The sequence below is a fragment of the Oncorhynchus tshawytscha genome, linkage group LG21, assembly GCF_018296145.1.
Source record: "Oncorhynchus tshawytscha isolate Ot180627B linkage group LG21, Otsh_v2.0, whole genome shotgun sequence".
Classification (NCBI taxonomy): domain Eukaryota; kingdom Metazoa; phylum Chordata; class Actinopteri; order Salmoniformes; family Salmonidae; genus Oncorhynchus; species Oncorhynchus tshawytscha.
Genome location: NC_056449.1, coordinates 2981191 through 2996099, shown reverse-complemented (window position 1 = coordinate 2996099; position 14909 = coordinate 2981191). Strand labels below are relative to the sequence as shown.

General features: G+C 42.5%; 1 protein-coding gene, 1 long non-coding RNA gene and 1 other non-coding gene across 5 annotated transcripts in view; all 3 read right to left on the bottom strand.

The window, feature by feature from the left end:
• The window catches only part of LOC112220696 (fibroblast growth factor receptor-like 1), a 62227-nt gene extending 61591 nt beyond the window's left edge, over positions 1-636 (bottom strand). Inside the window, exons 1-2 of one of the 2 annotated variants that reach the window (XM_024382536.2) lie at positions 283-636; positions 12-112 (exon numbers count right to left, since the gene is read on the bottom strand). In XM_024382536.2, coding sequence (XP_024238304.1) covers positions 12-84 — 73 coding nt within the window. In that variant the 5' untranslated portion in view covers positions 85-112; positions 283-636. The remainder of the gene's footprint in view (positions 1-11; positions 113-282) is intronic. The other variant, XM_024382537.2, reaches the window with a different exon arrangement.
• A 3383-nt stretch (positions 637-4019) lies between these two features.
• On the bottom strand, positions 4020-7168 carry LOC121840341. 2 transcript variants are annotated; one of them, XR_006079515.1, is made up of 9 exons: positions 6919-7168; positions 6493-6561; positions 6102-6135; positions 5844-5903; positions 5591-5646; positions 5350-5399; positions 4919-4959; positions 4649-4686; positions 4020-4295 (listed from the first exon to the last, which is right to left on the bottom strand). It is a non-coding gene; the product is annotated as an uncharacterized LOC121840341 (long non-coding RNA). The 2 variants fall into 2 exon arrangements; XR_006079514.1 differs by having other exon boundaries at positions 6947-7168.
• On the bottom strand, positions 6220-6419 carry LOC112221298. The gene has a single exon (XR_002949007.1). It is a non-coding gene; the product is annotated as a small nucleolar RNA SNORA74 (small nucleolar RNA).
• Positions 7169-14909: the final 7741 nt, after the last annotated feature.

Here is a 14909-nt window from a genome sequence, read left to right as displayed (position 1 = left end):
GTTTATCTTACCTCTAGCCTCGCTTGATGTTAGAATCATTAATATCACTGTACACACAGCCAGACATCCGTCCTTAGAGAACATTTTCAGCAAACTGCAGTTTGTGTCTGTTCTGAAGAAAATCGGCAAAATAGAGAATTCAATTACAAAAGTACCGTATAACATCAAGAGACTTGATTGAGTTGACCCAATGACGTTTAAATTACATAGCCACACTGACATAATTTAATGATCATACACACGCAATTTGAGTGAAGAGCGCAGATTAGTGGGCATACTCACGTGTTGTCCTCTGCCAGGCAGATGCTTTCCACAAAATGTTTGTAAACACAATGGTTCACTGTAAAGTCTGACGTATTAATCAAATGTCTTGTACAATAAAGTATACTGGTATTCAGGTTATCCTCCACGCGGGAAATGTCAATCAAATTTACTTCAATATCATATCATATCAATGACATCGCGGCAAAATACTGTCTAATAAAACGTTTAACAAACAAATCTGTTCTCGCAAAAAAAGGTAAATAACAGGTAGGCCTAATGGTCAAGTTTTCGGTTTTACTTTTTTTTCGGGCTTACTTCTCTCACCTCATCCCTGGTGTGCCCTTCTGCATCCTTTTGCCATGAGGAGCAGTATAGAAATATCCAAGAACAGATGTGTTATTCCATTGGCCAATCGTGGACCGGATCGAGCTCTGCTCCTCATGGACAGCGCTGCGCTGCAGCAAAGCACGGGCGCCCCCCTCCGGGTCGGGTCGATTCAATTCATGTGCAGCACACATGACCTCTACAGTCCTGGCCGAAAGTTTTGAGAATGACACAAATATACATTTTCACAAAGCATATACTCCAGAATGTTATGAAGAGTGATCAGATGAATTGCAATTAATTGCAATGTCCCTCTTTGCCATGCAAATGAACTGAATCCCCCAAAAACATTTCCACTGCATTTCAGCCCTGCCACAAAAGGACCAGCTGACATCATGTCAGTGATTCTCTCGTTAACACAGGTGTGAGTGTTGACGAGGACAAGGCTGGAGATCACTCTGTCATGCTGATTGAGTTCGAATAACAGACTGGAAGCTTCAAGAGGGTGGTGCTTGGAATCATTGTTCTTCCTCTGTCAATCATGGTTACCTGCAAGGAAACACGTGCCGTCATCATTGCTTTGCACAAAAAGGGCTTCACAGGCAAGGATATTGCTGCCAGTAAGATTGCACCTAAAGGGGCCTCCCAGGTGGTGCAGTGGTCTAGGGCACTGCATCGCAATGTTAGCTGTGCCACCAGAGACTCTGGTCGCGGCTGGCTCTGTCGCAGCCGGCCGCGACCGGGAGGTCCGTGGGGCGACGCACAATTGGCCTAGCGTCGTCCGGGTTAGGGAGGGTTTGGCCGGTAGGGATATCCTTGTCTCATCGCGCACTAGCGACTCCTGTGGCGGGCCGGACGCAGTGCGAGCTAACCAGGTCGCCAGGTGCACTGTGTTTCCTCCAACACATTGGTGCTTCTGGCTTCCGGGTTGGATGCACGCTGTGTTAATAAGCAGTGTGCATGGTTGGTTGGGTTGTGATTCGGAGGACGCATGGCTTTTGACCTTCGTCTCTCCCGAGCCCGTACGGGAGTTGTAGCGATGAGAAAAGATAGTAACTACTAACAATTGGATACCACGAAATTGGGGAGAAAAGGGGGTCAAATTCAAAACAAAAAAAAGAAATTGCAAATATTGACTCTTTGCATCAACTTCATGTAATTGTCAATAAAAGCCTTTCACACGTATGAAATGCTTATAATTATACTGCAGTATTCCATAGTAACATCTGACAAAAATATCTAAAGACACTGAGGCAGTAGACTTTGTGAAAATGAATACATGTCATTCTCAAAACTTTTGGCCACGACCGTACACACGGTATCAATTCAAAATGTATTGGTCGTGTATACATATTTTGCGGAATGTTATCGCAGGTGCAGCGAAATGCTTATGTTTCTAGCTCCAACAGTGCAGTAACACCTAACAATACAAGACAATACACAAAAATGAAAAGAATTGAAGAAATATCAGAACAAGCAATGTCAGAGTCCAGAATATAAATATATACAGTATATATGTAAATAATGGTGTATATAGACATCATATGAATAGAAAAGGCGTGTACTGCAGTAGTTATATAGGATCAGCCTTGACTAGAATACAGTATATATACTGAACAAAAATATAAATGCAAGTGTTGGTCACATGTTTCATGAGCTGAAATGAAAGATCCCAGAAATGTTCCATTCGCATAAAAAGCTTATTTCTCTCAAATGTTATGCACAAATATGTCTAGATCCCTGTTAGTGAGCATTTCTCCTTTGTCAAGATAATCAATCCTCCTGACAGGTGTGATATACCAATATTAAACAGCATGATCTTCACACATGTGCACCTTGTGCTGGGGACAATAAAAGGCCACTCTAAAATGTGCAGTTTGGTCACACAACACAATGCCACAGATGTCTCAAGTTGAGGGAGCGTGCAATTGGCATGCTGACAGCAGGAATATCCAACTGAGCTGTTGCCAGATAATTCAATGTTAATTTCTCTACCATAAGCCACCTCAACATTTCCAGAGAATTTGCCAGTACCTCAAACTGGCCTCACAACCACAGACCACGTGAAACCACACTGCCCAGGACCTCCACATCTTGCTTCTTCACCTGTGAGATCGTCTGAGTGCTGCTGAGGAGTATTTGCCCTTTTGTGGGGAAAAAAACGAATTGACTGGTTGGGTCTGGCTCCCCAGTGGGTGGGCCTGGAATCTAAGTGGATGGGCCTATTCCCTCCCAGGCCCACCCATGGTTGCACCACTGCCCAGTCTTGTTAAGTCTATAGATTAGGGCCTAATGATTGTATTTCAATCAACTGATTTCCTATGAAATTGTTGCATTTATATTTTTGTTCAGTATACATAGGAAGTGGGTAAACAGAGTGACCAGTGTTCAATGATTATGCACACATCAAGGGCAGCAGTTTTTAAACGTGCAGGGTAGAGTACCGGTGAAGCTAGCAACAATGATTAAGTCCAGGGAAGGCTAGCGGTGACTAACATCCTGATGGCCTGGAGAAGGCGTTTTTCCTCCGGTCTCTTGGTTCCAGCTTTGATGCACCTGTACGGTTTCCGCCTTCCAGATAGTTGCGGGGTGAACAAGCCGCCAGCGATGCGTTGGGCTGACCACACCACCCTCTGGAGAGCCCTGCAGTTGCAGACGGTGCAAATGCTGTACTATGCGGCAACACAGCCCAACAGGATGCTCTCAACTGTGCATCTGTGGAAGTCCCTAAGGGTTTGAGGGGCAAAGCCTCAATTTCTGCCTCCTGAGTTGAGACTGTTGTACCTTCAAACCATCTGTGTGGAAGGATGATTTCAGGTTGTCAGGGATGTGCACACCTAGGAACATGAAGCTCTTCACCCTCGATGTAGACGAGGGCGTGCTCTCGCTGCAGTTTCCAAAAGTCAAAAATCAGCTCTTTTGTTTAATTGATATTAAGGTCACTTCCTGGCACCACTCCACAACTACTCCTTGTAAGTAGTATCATTGGTGTTCAGGCCTACCAGTTAAACATCCACAAAGTGGATATATATTTAGAATGAAAGTTCTACACAGCATGTATAACTTCACTGTGTATATAGAAAGTCTACATTCTCCCACCCCTAGATAGGGATACATGGCAGGCAATTTAGATTGACAAGGGGGGTTAGAACAGGCTGTTCAGCTAGAAATAGCCCATGTAGAAACCATGCAGAATAGGCAATTACATCAGCATCATAGACTAAAATTTATCTGCAACAGGCAGTTACTCAACATGGCCCTGGTTTGGTTATATAACAAACTGCCATCAATGTAAGAACTACAGTTCTTCACTATAACCAGTCAAATCCCCACAGCCTGTTTGTGAAAAGATCATTTGGTTATCAGTTATCATTATTTCAATAGAAACCTCAATGCTATTAACCAAAATCAAATTAGAAGTAAAGACAATACATTTACAAAAGTCCATTTTATTGTTCACCGCTTGACACTGTTCCACTGTCTATGCAGTTGGGACCATACATTCAATTCATTATGTGGTACATTTGTTCAGAAACCACTGACATTGCAAGACAAGAGGATTATGCAGTGACACTCCAGGGTTAGATGTATCAAAGGGCCATGTGAACACAGCTGGTGGCGGCTGAGCCAAACAGCCTGGCCTGGAGTTTCGTGAATCTGCAGGATGTAACATTCAGTTCCCCACCCAAGTCCAGAAAGAAACAATCCTGTTGACACATCAATATACATTCAACATATTGCAAATGCAAGCATCTCAGCTCTACTAGTCAGATTGTTGTAGATCAACTACATGAACTGAAGTCATGTTCTATTCTCCCTGGGGGAAAAAATGTATATAAACTGCCTTAAGATCTTATAGGTACATTAACTTGAATAAAGTTCAGGCATCAATTACTGTCCAAGCAGCTTCCTGCTTTTTCTCTGTCTTTGGAAGACAAAGACGAGAATGTAGACAGTGAGCAATTCAGGGAAGAACTGTGCTCAGGGTTACATAGATTCTGCACTAAACAATAAGTAGGTGATAATTGATTTAGCGGAACAAAATCTGATCCAGCCTCACCTTCAATGGAGTTGTCGCATTCCATACAATCTGCATGTCTACCAGAAATAAAGGAATCCAATTAGTCCCAAGTAAATACCATGTGGACAGTAACTGACATTACGAAATTGTGCTCAGAGTGTAAGTTAAGTCTTCACCAACAGTAAGAAGACATAACATAGGGAGCGAGCCATTATCTGTGCCCAATCTTCTGAAGGTTCTTCACTATACAATAAACTCACTGCAAGTACATGTTTATTTTGTTAAGATACAATTCTTAACCATCCTCACCTATGCTTCAACTCAATTGAATGTCAAACACACATGTATTCCTGAAATGCAAAGACAGGAAGTTAAGAATAATCTTAGTCTAATATAAATCTACAATTTATTTATAGTATACAAATACAATTTAGAGGCCATAACAAATTGTGCTCAGAGTTAGAACATAGTGTCTTCACCAACAGTAAGAAAGCTGGGTTAAAGCTATAAAGCTCTCATCACCGCACAGTGCATTTTCATGACGGCACTAGGGTTTCAAAATCAATGTAGACGTTATATATAGTACATTACCTTCACATACAATGTATACAGTAACAGACATTGGGGATGTGCACAATCTCAGTTTCAAAGTCAACAGTTAAACTGGGTTAAAGCGATAAAGCTCTGCACAGTACATGTTTTTGTAGCTATAATAATTCAGAATCAGCTATGGAGTTTACCTGGATAATTTCCTGCTGAAATGCAAGCAGTCCACCAAATCGTGTTTTTCCTGAAATGCAAATGAATAAAATGACTAAAGTCCCAACAGTGAGTCATGTAGGACTACAATGTAAATATGAACCATTCTACATTGTGCTCAGAGTTTAAAAGTCTTCACCAACAGTAAGAAAGCTGGGTTAAAGCTGTAAAGCTCTCATCAGTGCACAGTACATGTTTAGCTATAACAATTCCCATCCTCACCTTTAATACCCTTTCCATTTAACCATCAATCCAGTCCCAGCAGATCCATGCTTAGTCTACATTAGAGGAATAAGAACCCTAGTGAGCAGTAGATAAATACAGTGTAGACAATACCAGCCATTAGAAATTGTGCTCAGAGTTAGAACATAATGTCTTCACCAATAGTAAGAAAGCTGGGTTAAAGCTATAACGCTCTCATCTATGCACAGTACATGTTCATGGTGTTTAGCTATAACTACTGAGCCATCCTCACCTTCAAAACGCATTGACTAGAGTTGAATCACCTTCAATGGAGTTGACGGCACATGCTTTCCTGGAATGCAAAGGAAATGCTCAACTTACAATACCTGAAACTATGTAAAACATTTGGTAAACAGTAACAGGCCTTAAATAGTGCTCAGTTTTTTTATTTTATTAATTATCTTCACCATACAATAAGAATGATGTGTTAAATAAGCATCATGGCACAGTACATCACATTTGTATAAACAAAATTGTTATTTATGCTCACCTGAAGATCTGATGCAATTCATTCAGTCCGCATGCTTGCATGAAATGAAAAGGATGAGGTCATTAATGTCAGGACTTCAAATAAAGTATCTACACATATGGATTGCTTTAATTGTATATTTGTTAACCCTTCTACTAGGGCTGCCCCCGTGTGTAGGTGCAGACCACTCTCAGAAGGGCACAGCTCTGCTACAGCTCAGTACCAACAGCCACTAAAACAGCGTCTGCTGGACCAGGCCACGCTAGCAGAGCCTTCCTCTTCCAGCAGTGTAACACTAGTTCAGGCATTGGCTGGCCTGTACAGCTGACTACCGCTGGATTACTAAAACAACCTAATCACGAAAACCTAATTAACCTTTCATTTTTAATGTGAGGATGTGGGAGACAACTACCTTGAAGGGGGATCGTGTCATTCCCATTTGCAGCCCTCCCATGTCTGAAGACCTGAATGGTGGCACAACCTGTGAGGGTAAAGACATGGTATGCATGAGTTGCGACAACGTTATTGCATTAAAACAAATGGTATCCATCTCGGTTTTACACATTGGCTAGCCAGCTTGGCTACAGTATTTAACTCGGCCCATCTTTTTCACGCCACCACGTGTCATCTAGGCCTTGCATGTGAAACTTCTCAGTCATTTTACAGGCTAGTTAACCTTGGTAACCTATCGCAAAAACTAGTAAATGGCTGCCAATGCAACACAACTGTTAGCTGGACGTAATTTTAAATTACTTATCTAGATACATTTTAGCCAGTGCTAGAGGCAGCATTGGTTTTGATTTATTTTTGTTTATTGTTTAGCTAGGAGCTTCCTTACCACTTAATGCTTTAGCCATTTGTCTTACCTGACGACTAAAACTCAATTCTACCGATCTGTTCACTTGGTAACGTTAAATAGCTACTTCAATGCGGAAAGAAACTAACCGCCGCAGCGTTTGGCCGGAGCAAGGCTAGCTAGCCAACAACTGGCTCCATTCCAAGTTCCATAAACGCAAGCAACTATTGCCATAAACGAAAGCGGACCTCCTTTCCTTCTCATGTCTGCAAAAAAAAAAAGACCGCTGTTCGGGCACTTGCAGATTTATAGTCCTCCTCGGCACCATAGAATACATGTTCCGGAGTGAATTGTGGGATAGGTCTGTACCTCCCAGAAATGTGGGCTATTACTGCGTTCATGTAATAATCTGAACAAGGAATCTCGGAAATGTCAAACTTTATAACTGGTCCACATTTCCGTGGACTATTGGTACATTCAAGACAACTGGGATTTGGGAAAATAAGAGGTAAAATCATGACGTCAGTGATCTTCAAGTGTGAAAATTGGAGTTCTAAAGAGAGTCTTGAGTTCTCGAGTTGGAGCTCGTTTCTTCCCGTGTTCCCAGTTGTCATGAACGCACTGAAGTCAGAGATTTCCGAGTACAAAACAACTGGGAACTAGGGAAAAAACGAGTTCCCGAATGGGAAACATCTTTTGAACGGACATCCAACCCTGAACGCACCATAGCATATAGGCCTACCTCCAATAAATGTAACCAGCTGTAGCTAGGTTTTGATCCAATTGGCAATAGATTTTCATGCAAATATTCTAAAATCCACATAAAAATAATATGCTGCAGAGTTGTTTCCATCAAATGACTTGTTGCAGATTAAAGGCTGTGTGTGATGTACCAAAGGCAAAATACATTTGCATTTTCAACTCTACTGATGGTTTTCTCACAAAAAAATATGGTATTATATACAATGAACAAAAATATAAACTCAACATGTAAAGTGTTGGTCCCTTGTTTCATGAACTGAAATAAAAGATCCCGGAAATGTTCCATACTCACAAAAAGCTTATTTATCTTAAATGTAACATCCCTGTTAGTGCGTATTTCTACAAGACAATCCATCCACCAGACAGGTGTGGCATATCAACAAGCTGATTCAACAAATGCACCTTGTGCTGGGGACAATAAAAGCCCACTAAAATGTGTCAAACAGCACAATGCCAAAGGTGTCTCAAATTGAGGGAGCGTGCAATTGTGCCCCATGGTGGTGGGGTTATGGTATGGGCAGGCATAAGCTACAGACAACGAACACAATGACATTTTATCGAAGGAAATTTTAATGCACAGAGATACAGTGACGAGATCCTGAAGCCCATTGTCGTGTTATTCATCCCCTGCCATCACCTCATGGTTCAGCATGATAATGCAAGGTCCCATGTCGCAACGATTTGTGCACAATTCCTGGATTGCATGAGGAAAGTAGAGACCCACAGTGGAGGTGTCATAATACCCATGAAACCTAGCGGTCAAACAGAAATGGTTCCAATTGTTTTTCCACTATTCATTTTTCCAAAAAGGGATTTTAGAAACACTTAAAATAAGGGCTGTTTCGTGTAGGCTTACTGTGACGTTTTGATAACCATGTATATCTCTCTCGTCGGGCCTCCCGAGTGGCGCAGTGGTTAAGGCACTGCATCGCAGTGCTAGCTGTGCCACTAGAGATTCTGGGTTTGAGTCCAGGCTCTGTCGCAGCTTACGACTGAGAGACCCATGAGGCGGTGCACAATTGGCCCAGTGTCGTCCGGATTAGGCGAGGGTTTAGCCGGGCGTAGTGCACGCTGACACGTCGCCAGGTGTAGTGTTTCCACCAACACATTGGTGGGGCTGGCTTCTGGGTTAAGTATTGTGTCAAGAAGCAGTGCGGCTTGGTTGGGTTGTGTTTCGGAGGACGCACCTCCTTCGCCTCTCCTGAGTCCGTACGGGAGTTGCAGCAATGTAACGTGGATAACATGAATTTGGGGAGAAAAAGGGGTAAAAAAATAAAACAACAATCTCTCTCGGACAAGGTGACTTTTATCAACATACACATCTCTATTTACTGTCAGATTCAAAAATGCTAATTAGCACAAATGTAGACATCATGCAAGACTACAAATCCCTGCAAGATCCTGCACGTCATCTCTAGCTGACACCTTTGCTAACATGTATTGTGTCAATATAAAACTTGCACGAGACAGTTCACAGAATTGTCAATTTAAAGAAATATACCCAATTTATTCACAACTACATTTAGCTAACATTAGATAGTTATTACAGAGATTCATACCTTTGCCTCGATTCGGCTGTCTCACCCAGATCATGGCATGTGCAGTTCTTTATGACAGCCATTTTATCAGCTAATTAGCATTTCATTTTTCTGGTGTAAATACAGGCAAATATATTGATAAAAGTCACTTTGTCCTAGAGATTTACGTGGTTATCAAAACGCCATGTCAGGGTATGCCTAGACAAAACACAGCCCTTATTTGAAGTGTTTCTAAAATCCCCTATGGGAAAAATTGTGAAGAAACGATTGGACAGCAAGGTTTTAATGGGTAGTATGACTCGTATTATATAGTCATACCAGATTCGGACTGATTTACTGATCCATGCCTCCAACTTTAAAAAAAAGTTTCTGTTACCAACAGATGTATATGTGTATTCCCAGTCATGTGAAATCCATAGATTAGTGCCTAATGTATTTCAATTTGACTGATTTTCTTATATAAAAAATAACATATTTGAAATTGTTGCATTTATATTTTTGTTCAGTGTCGTTTAACTTTCTTTGGCTTTCACAAAACCAACAATCTAGCTTGCTAGACAGCTAGCGAGTTAACTTAGGTGGCGAAGCAAGACGTTCTTATGTTTGTGTAGCAGTGTGATGCTGTTCCTCTTGATTATGCACCAAATTGCACACAAGGACCAATTCAAATAGGCCAGGTCAAGAGGGGATGTTAATAATTTGATAATAATAATTCAGTGTATTTGTTTTATTTAATTACAGCTGCATAGCTAATGTTTTTCTTTGGTGTACAAACACTTTTTCATATCAACCCGCCCATCGCGGGTTATCTGTATTTCCGTACCCCCTTATTGTTCTCTTTTGCCTGACCTTCGGCTAGCAAGGTGCCTGAGAGCTTGGACTGCGCCAAGGGTTAACATATTGTGTGTTGTCTCTTCGTGTGCAGGGCAAATAAAAATAATTCCACGAGCAGACCTTCAGTTGTGGCAGCGTCCTAACTAAAAGTACACAACGCAGAACGAACCACGCTACAAACTGCCAGCTCAAGCCGACCACCGGAGCTGTGCATATGGATGATATGCGCGATCTGCGCATGCGTATTTGTTGATGTTTTATTTTTTTATTTTATTTTATTTCACCTTTATTTAACCAGGTAGGCAAGTTGAGAACAAGTTCTCATTTACAAGTGCGACCTGGCCAAGATAAAGCAAAGCAGTTCGACACAGAGTTACACATGGAGTAAAACAAACACAGTCAATAATACAGTATAAACAAGTCTATGTACGATGTGAGCAAATTAGGTGAGATAAGGGAGGTAAAGGCAAAAAAGGCCATGGTGGCAAAGTAAATACAATATAGCAAGTAAAACACTGGAGTGGTAGATTTGCAGTGGAAGAATGTGCAAAGTAGAAATAAAAATAATGGGGTGCAAAGGAGCAAAATAAATACAGTAGGGAAAGAGGTAGTTGTTTGGGCTAAATTATAGGTGGGCTATGTACAGGTGCAGTAATCTGTGAGCTGCTCTGACAGTTGGTGCTTAAAGCTAGTGAGGGAGATAAGTGTTTCCAGTTTCAGAGATTTTTGTAGTTCGTTCCAGTCATTGGCAGCAGAGAACTGGAAGGAGAGGCGGCCAAAGAAAGAATTGGTTTTGGGGGTGACCAGAGAAATATACCTGCTGGAGCGCGTGCTACAGGTGGGTGATGCTATGGGTATGGTCTTGTAGATGACATGGAGCCAGTGGGTTTGGCGACGAGTATGAAGCGAGGGCCAGCCAACGAGAGCGTACAGGTCGCAATGGTGGGTAGTATATGGGGCTTTGGTGAAAAAACGGATTGCACTGTGACAGACTGCATCCAATTTGTTGAGTAGGGTATTGGAGGCTATTTTGTAAATGACATCGCCGAAGTCGAGGATTGGCAGGATGGTCAGTTTTACAAGGGTATGTTTGGCAGCATGAGTGAAGGATGCTTTGTTGCGAAATAGGAAGCCAATTCTAGATTTAACTTTGGATTGGAGATGTTTGATGTGGGTCTGGAAGGAGAGTTTACAGTCTAACCAGACACCTAGGTATTTGTAGTTGTCCACGTATTCTAAGTCAGAGCCGTCCAGAGTAGTGATGTTGGACAGGCGGGCAGGTGCAGGCAGCGATCGGTTGAAGAGCATGCATTTAGTTTTACTTGTATTTAAGAGCAATTGGAGGCCACGGAAGGAGAGTTGTATGGCATTGAAGCTTGCCTGGAGGGTTGTTAACACAGTGTCCAAAGAAGGGCCAGAAATATACAGAATGGTGTCGTCTGCGTAGAGGTGGATCAGAGACTCACCAGCAGCAAGAGCGACATCATTGATGTATACAGAGAAGAGAGTCGGTCCAAGAATTGAACCCTGTAGCACCCCCATAGAGACTGCCAGAGGTTTGGACAGCAGACCCTCCGATTTGACACACTGAACTCTGCCTGAGAAGTAATTGGTGAACCAGGCGAGGCAATAATTTGAGAAACCAAGGCTGTCGAGTCTGCCGATGAGGATGAGGTGATTGACAGAGTCGAAAGCCTTGGCCAGATCAATGAATACGGCTGCACAGTAATGCTTCTTATCGATGGCGGTTAAGATATCGTTTAGGACCTTGAGCGTGGCTGAGGTGCACCCATGACCAGCTCTGAAACCAGATTGCATAGCAGAGAAGGTATGGTGAGATTCTAAATTGTCGGTAATCTGTTTGTTGACTTGGCTTTCGAAGACCTTAGAAAGGCAGGGTAGGATAAATATAGGTCTGTAGCAGTTTGATTCGCTATAAGTGAATTTATACTGTAAATAGTGAAGGTGAATGTAGCATATTCACTAGATAAGGGTATTTGTGTTTATTTGCTTGTTTTGAAGGAATTTGTTTATTGTATTTTTTTTGTATGCAGAATATTACATTGTATTTTAGTGCTCTATTGAGCCATGGAAGATTCTCAAGTCCATAAGATGAGTTATGCTGGGGATTTTAGTGTGGGTAGAGGGAGGGTTGTCCTTGCAATTACACCATTTGTACAGTCAGTTCCTGGGAGTAGAGTGTTTGCTAGTCCTGAGTTTACAAGCACTGGGAGGGGTAGGCTGTTTACTCCACCTGACCAGGGTATCCCACCTCTGTCTTTTGATGTACCATCATCCCCAGTCCTCAGTAATAATGGGACACTTCCGAGTCAGTTTAGTGACCTTATTAAGCAGATTGGTTCAGAGATAGGAGAATCTATCAGAGCGAGTTTACTGCAGCCTGGGACTTCGAGTCTTTCTCCTGCCCATTCCTGTCAACAACCCCAGCAGTTTCCCCTGTCTGAGCAATGTGGGTCAACCTTTATTGATGCATCCAAGCTGAATCTGGTTGTGAAGTCAGATGTTAATGCTCCACCTTTCTTTATAGGTGATGGCTCAGATAAGTACTCTGTCCTGGAGTGGGAGGAGCTAATGGGAGTCTACCTAGAGAAGGGGTTACAATGGGCCTGAGAATGTTGGGGAAGTGATGTCTCAGCTCATGGGGAGGGCACGGGATGTGACCAAAGTCTGGATGAGTATCAACCCTGTTGTCACAGATGTTAAGGCAGTGTTCAGTGTTCTCAAGCAACACTTTGGGGATACTGTCTGCTCAGGTATGCCATTAGCTCATTTTTACTCAATCAAATCATATGCTAATGAGGGTCCACTAGATTTCTGGATTAGGCTTAACAAAGCTGCAGAGGCAGCTGAACAGTACCTTGTAAGTGAGGGTAACACCTTGCCCAATCAGTGCTCAGAGTTGGCAGTCATGTTTGTACGCAACTGTCCTGATAAAGAGTTGGACCAAGTGTTCAAATGTAAACCCCTTTGTGACTGGACAGCCAGTGAGGTACAGGATCGTTTGGATGAACTGTTAAGGGAGCGTAAAGTATGTAAAGTGGGGTAAAAAAGTATTTAGTCAGCCACCAATTGTGCAAGTTCTCCCACTTAAAAAGATGAGAGAGGCCTGTAATTTTCATCATAGGTACACTTCAACTATGACAGACAAAATGAGAAAAAAAATCCAGAAAATCACATTGTAGGATTTTTAATTAATTTATTAGCAAATGATGCTGGAAAATAAGTATTTGGTCACCTACAAACAAGCAAGATTTCTGGCTCTCACAGACTATTAACTTCTTCTTTAAGAGGCTCCTCTGTCCTCCACTCGTTACCTGTATTAATGGCACCTGTATTAATGGCACCTTATCAGTATAAAAGACACCTGTCCACAACCTCAAACAGTCACACTCCAAACTCCACTATGGCCAAGCCCAAAGAGCTGTCAAAGGACACCAGAAACAAAATTGTAGACCTGCACCAGGCTGGGAAGACTGAATCTGCAATAGGTAAGCAGCTTGGTTTGAAGAAATCAATTGTGGGAGCAATTATTAGGAAATGGAAGACATACAAGACCACTGATAATCTCCCTCGATCTGGGGCTCCACGCAAGATCTCACCCCGTGGGGTCAAAATGATCACAAGAACGGTGAGCAAAAATCCCAGAACCACACGGGGGACCTAGTGAATGACCTGCAGAGAGCTGGGACCAAAGTAACAAAGCCTACCAACAGTAACACACTACGCCGCCAGGGACTCAAATCCTGCAGTGCCAGACGTGTCCCCCTGCTTAAGCCAGTACATGTCCAGGCCCGTCTGAAGTTTGCTAGAGAGCATTTGGATGATCCAGAAGAAGATTGGGAGAATGTCATATGGTCAGATGAAACAAAAATATAACTTTTTGGTAAAAACTCAACTCGTCGTGTTTGGAGGACAAAGAATGCTGAGTTGCATACAAAGAACACCATACCTACTGTGAAGCATGGGGGTGGAAACATCATTCTTTGGGGATGTTTTTCTACAAAGGGACCAGGACGACTGATCCGTGTAAAGGAAAGAATGAATGGGGCCATGTATCGTGAGATTTTGAGTGAAAACCTCCTTCCATCAGCAAGGGCATTGAAGATGAAACATGGCTGGGTCTTTCAGCATTACAATGATTCCAAACACACCGCCCGGGCAACGAAGGAGTGGCTTCTTTAGAAGCATTTCAGAAAACGTTTGACCTCTGTCATTGCCAACACAGGGTATATAACAAAGTATTGAGATAAACATTTGTTATTGACCAAATACTTATTTTCCACCATAATTTGCAAATAAATTCATTAAAAATCCTACAATGTGATTTTCTGGATTTTTTTTCAAATTTTGTCTGTCATAGTTGAAGAGTACCTATGATGAAAATTACAGGCCTCTCTCATCTTTTTAAGTGGGAGAACTTGCACAATTGGTGGCTGACTAAATACTTTTTTGCCCCACTGTAGAACACAACTTTCACAGCAGGTGGCTGCTGACTTTGACTTCCCCCAGGAGGATGTGGATCCTGTGAGCAGACCTAATGTTTCATCTTTTTCTCGATGTGGCCGTGAACCAGAGCAGGCCCCATCTGCATCTGAGGGTTGGACATTAGAGAAAGTTTTGAGTATGCTAGAGAAGGCTCTTGTCAGCAATACTCAGTCTTTGAACAGAGAACCCCGTAAACAGTTCCCCAAACGTCAGCGTGAGTGCGCTGTCTGTGGAAGCACTAATCACTGGACCAAAGCTCACTGTCAGATGCACCAGCTGTGTTTCAAATGCTTCTCTCCGGGCAACATGAGCTTTGACTGTAGTGAGACTGGGCAGCAACAGAGCCCTGGATGTGGACAGACTGGCAGGTCTCAGGAAAACTAGAAAGCCTCC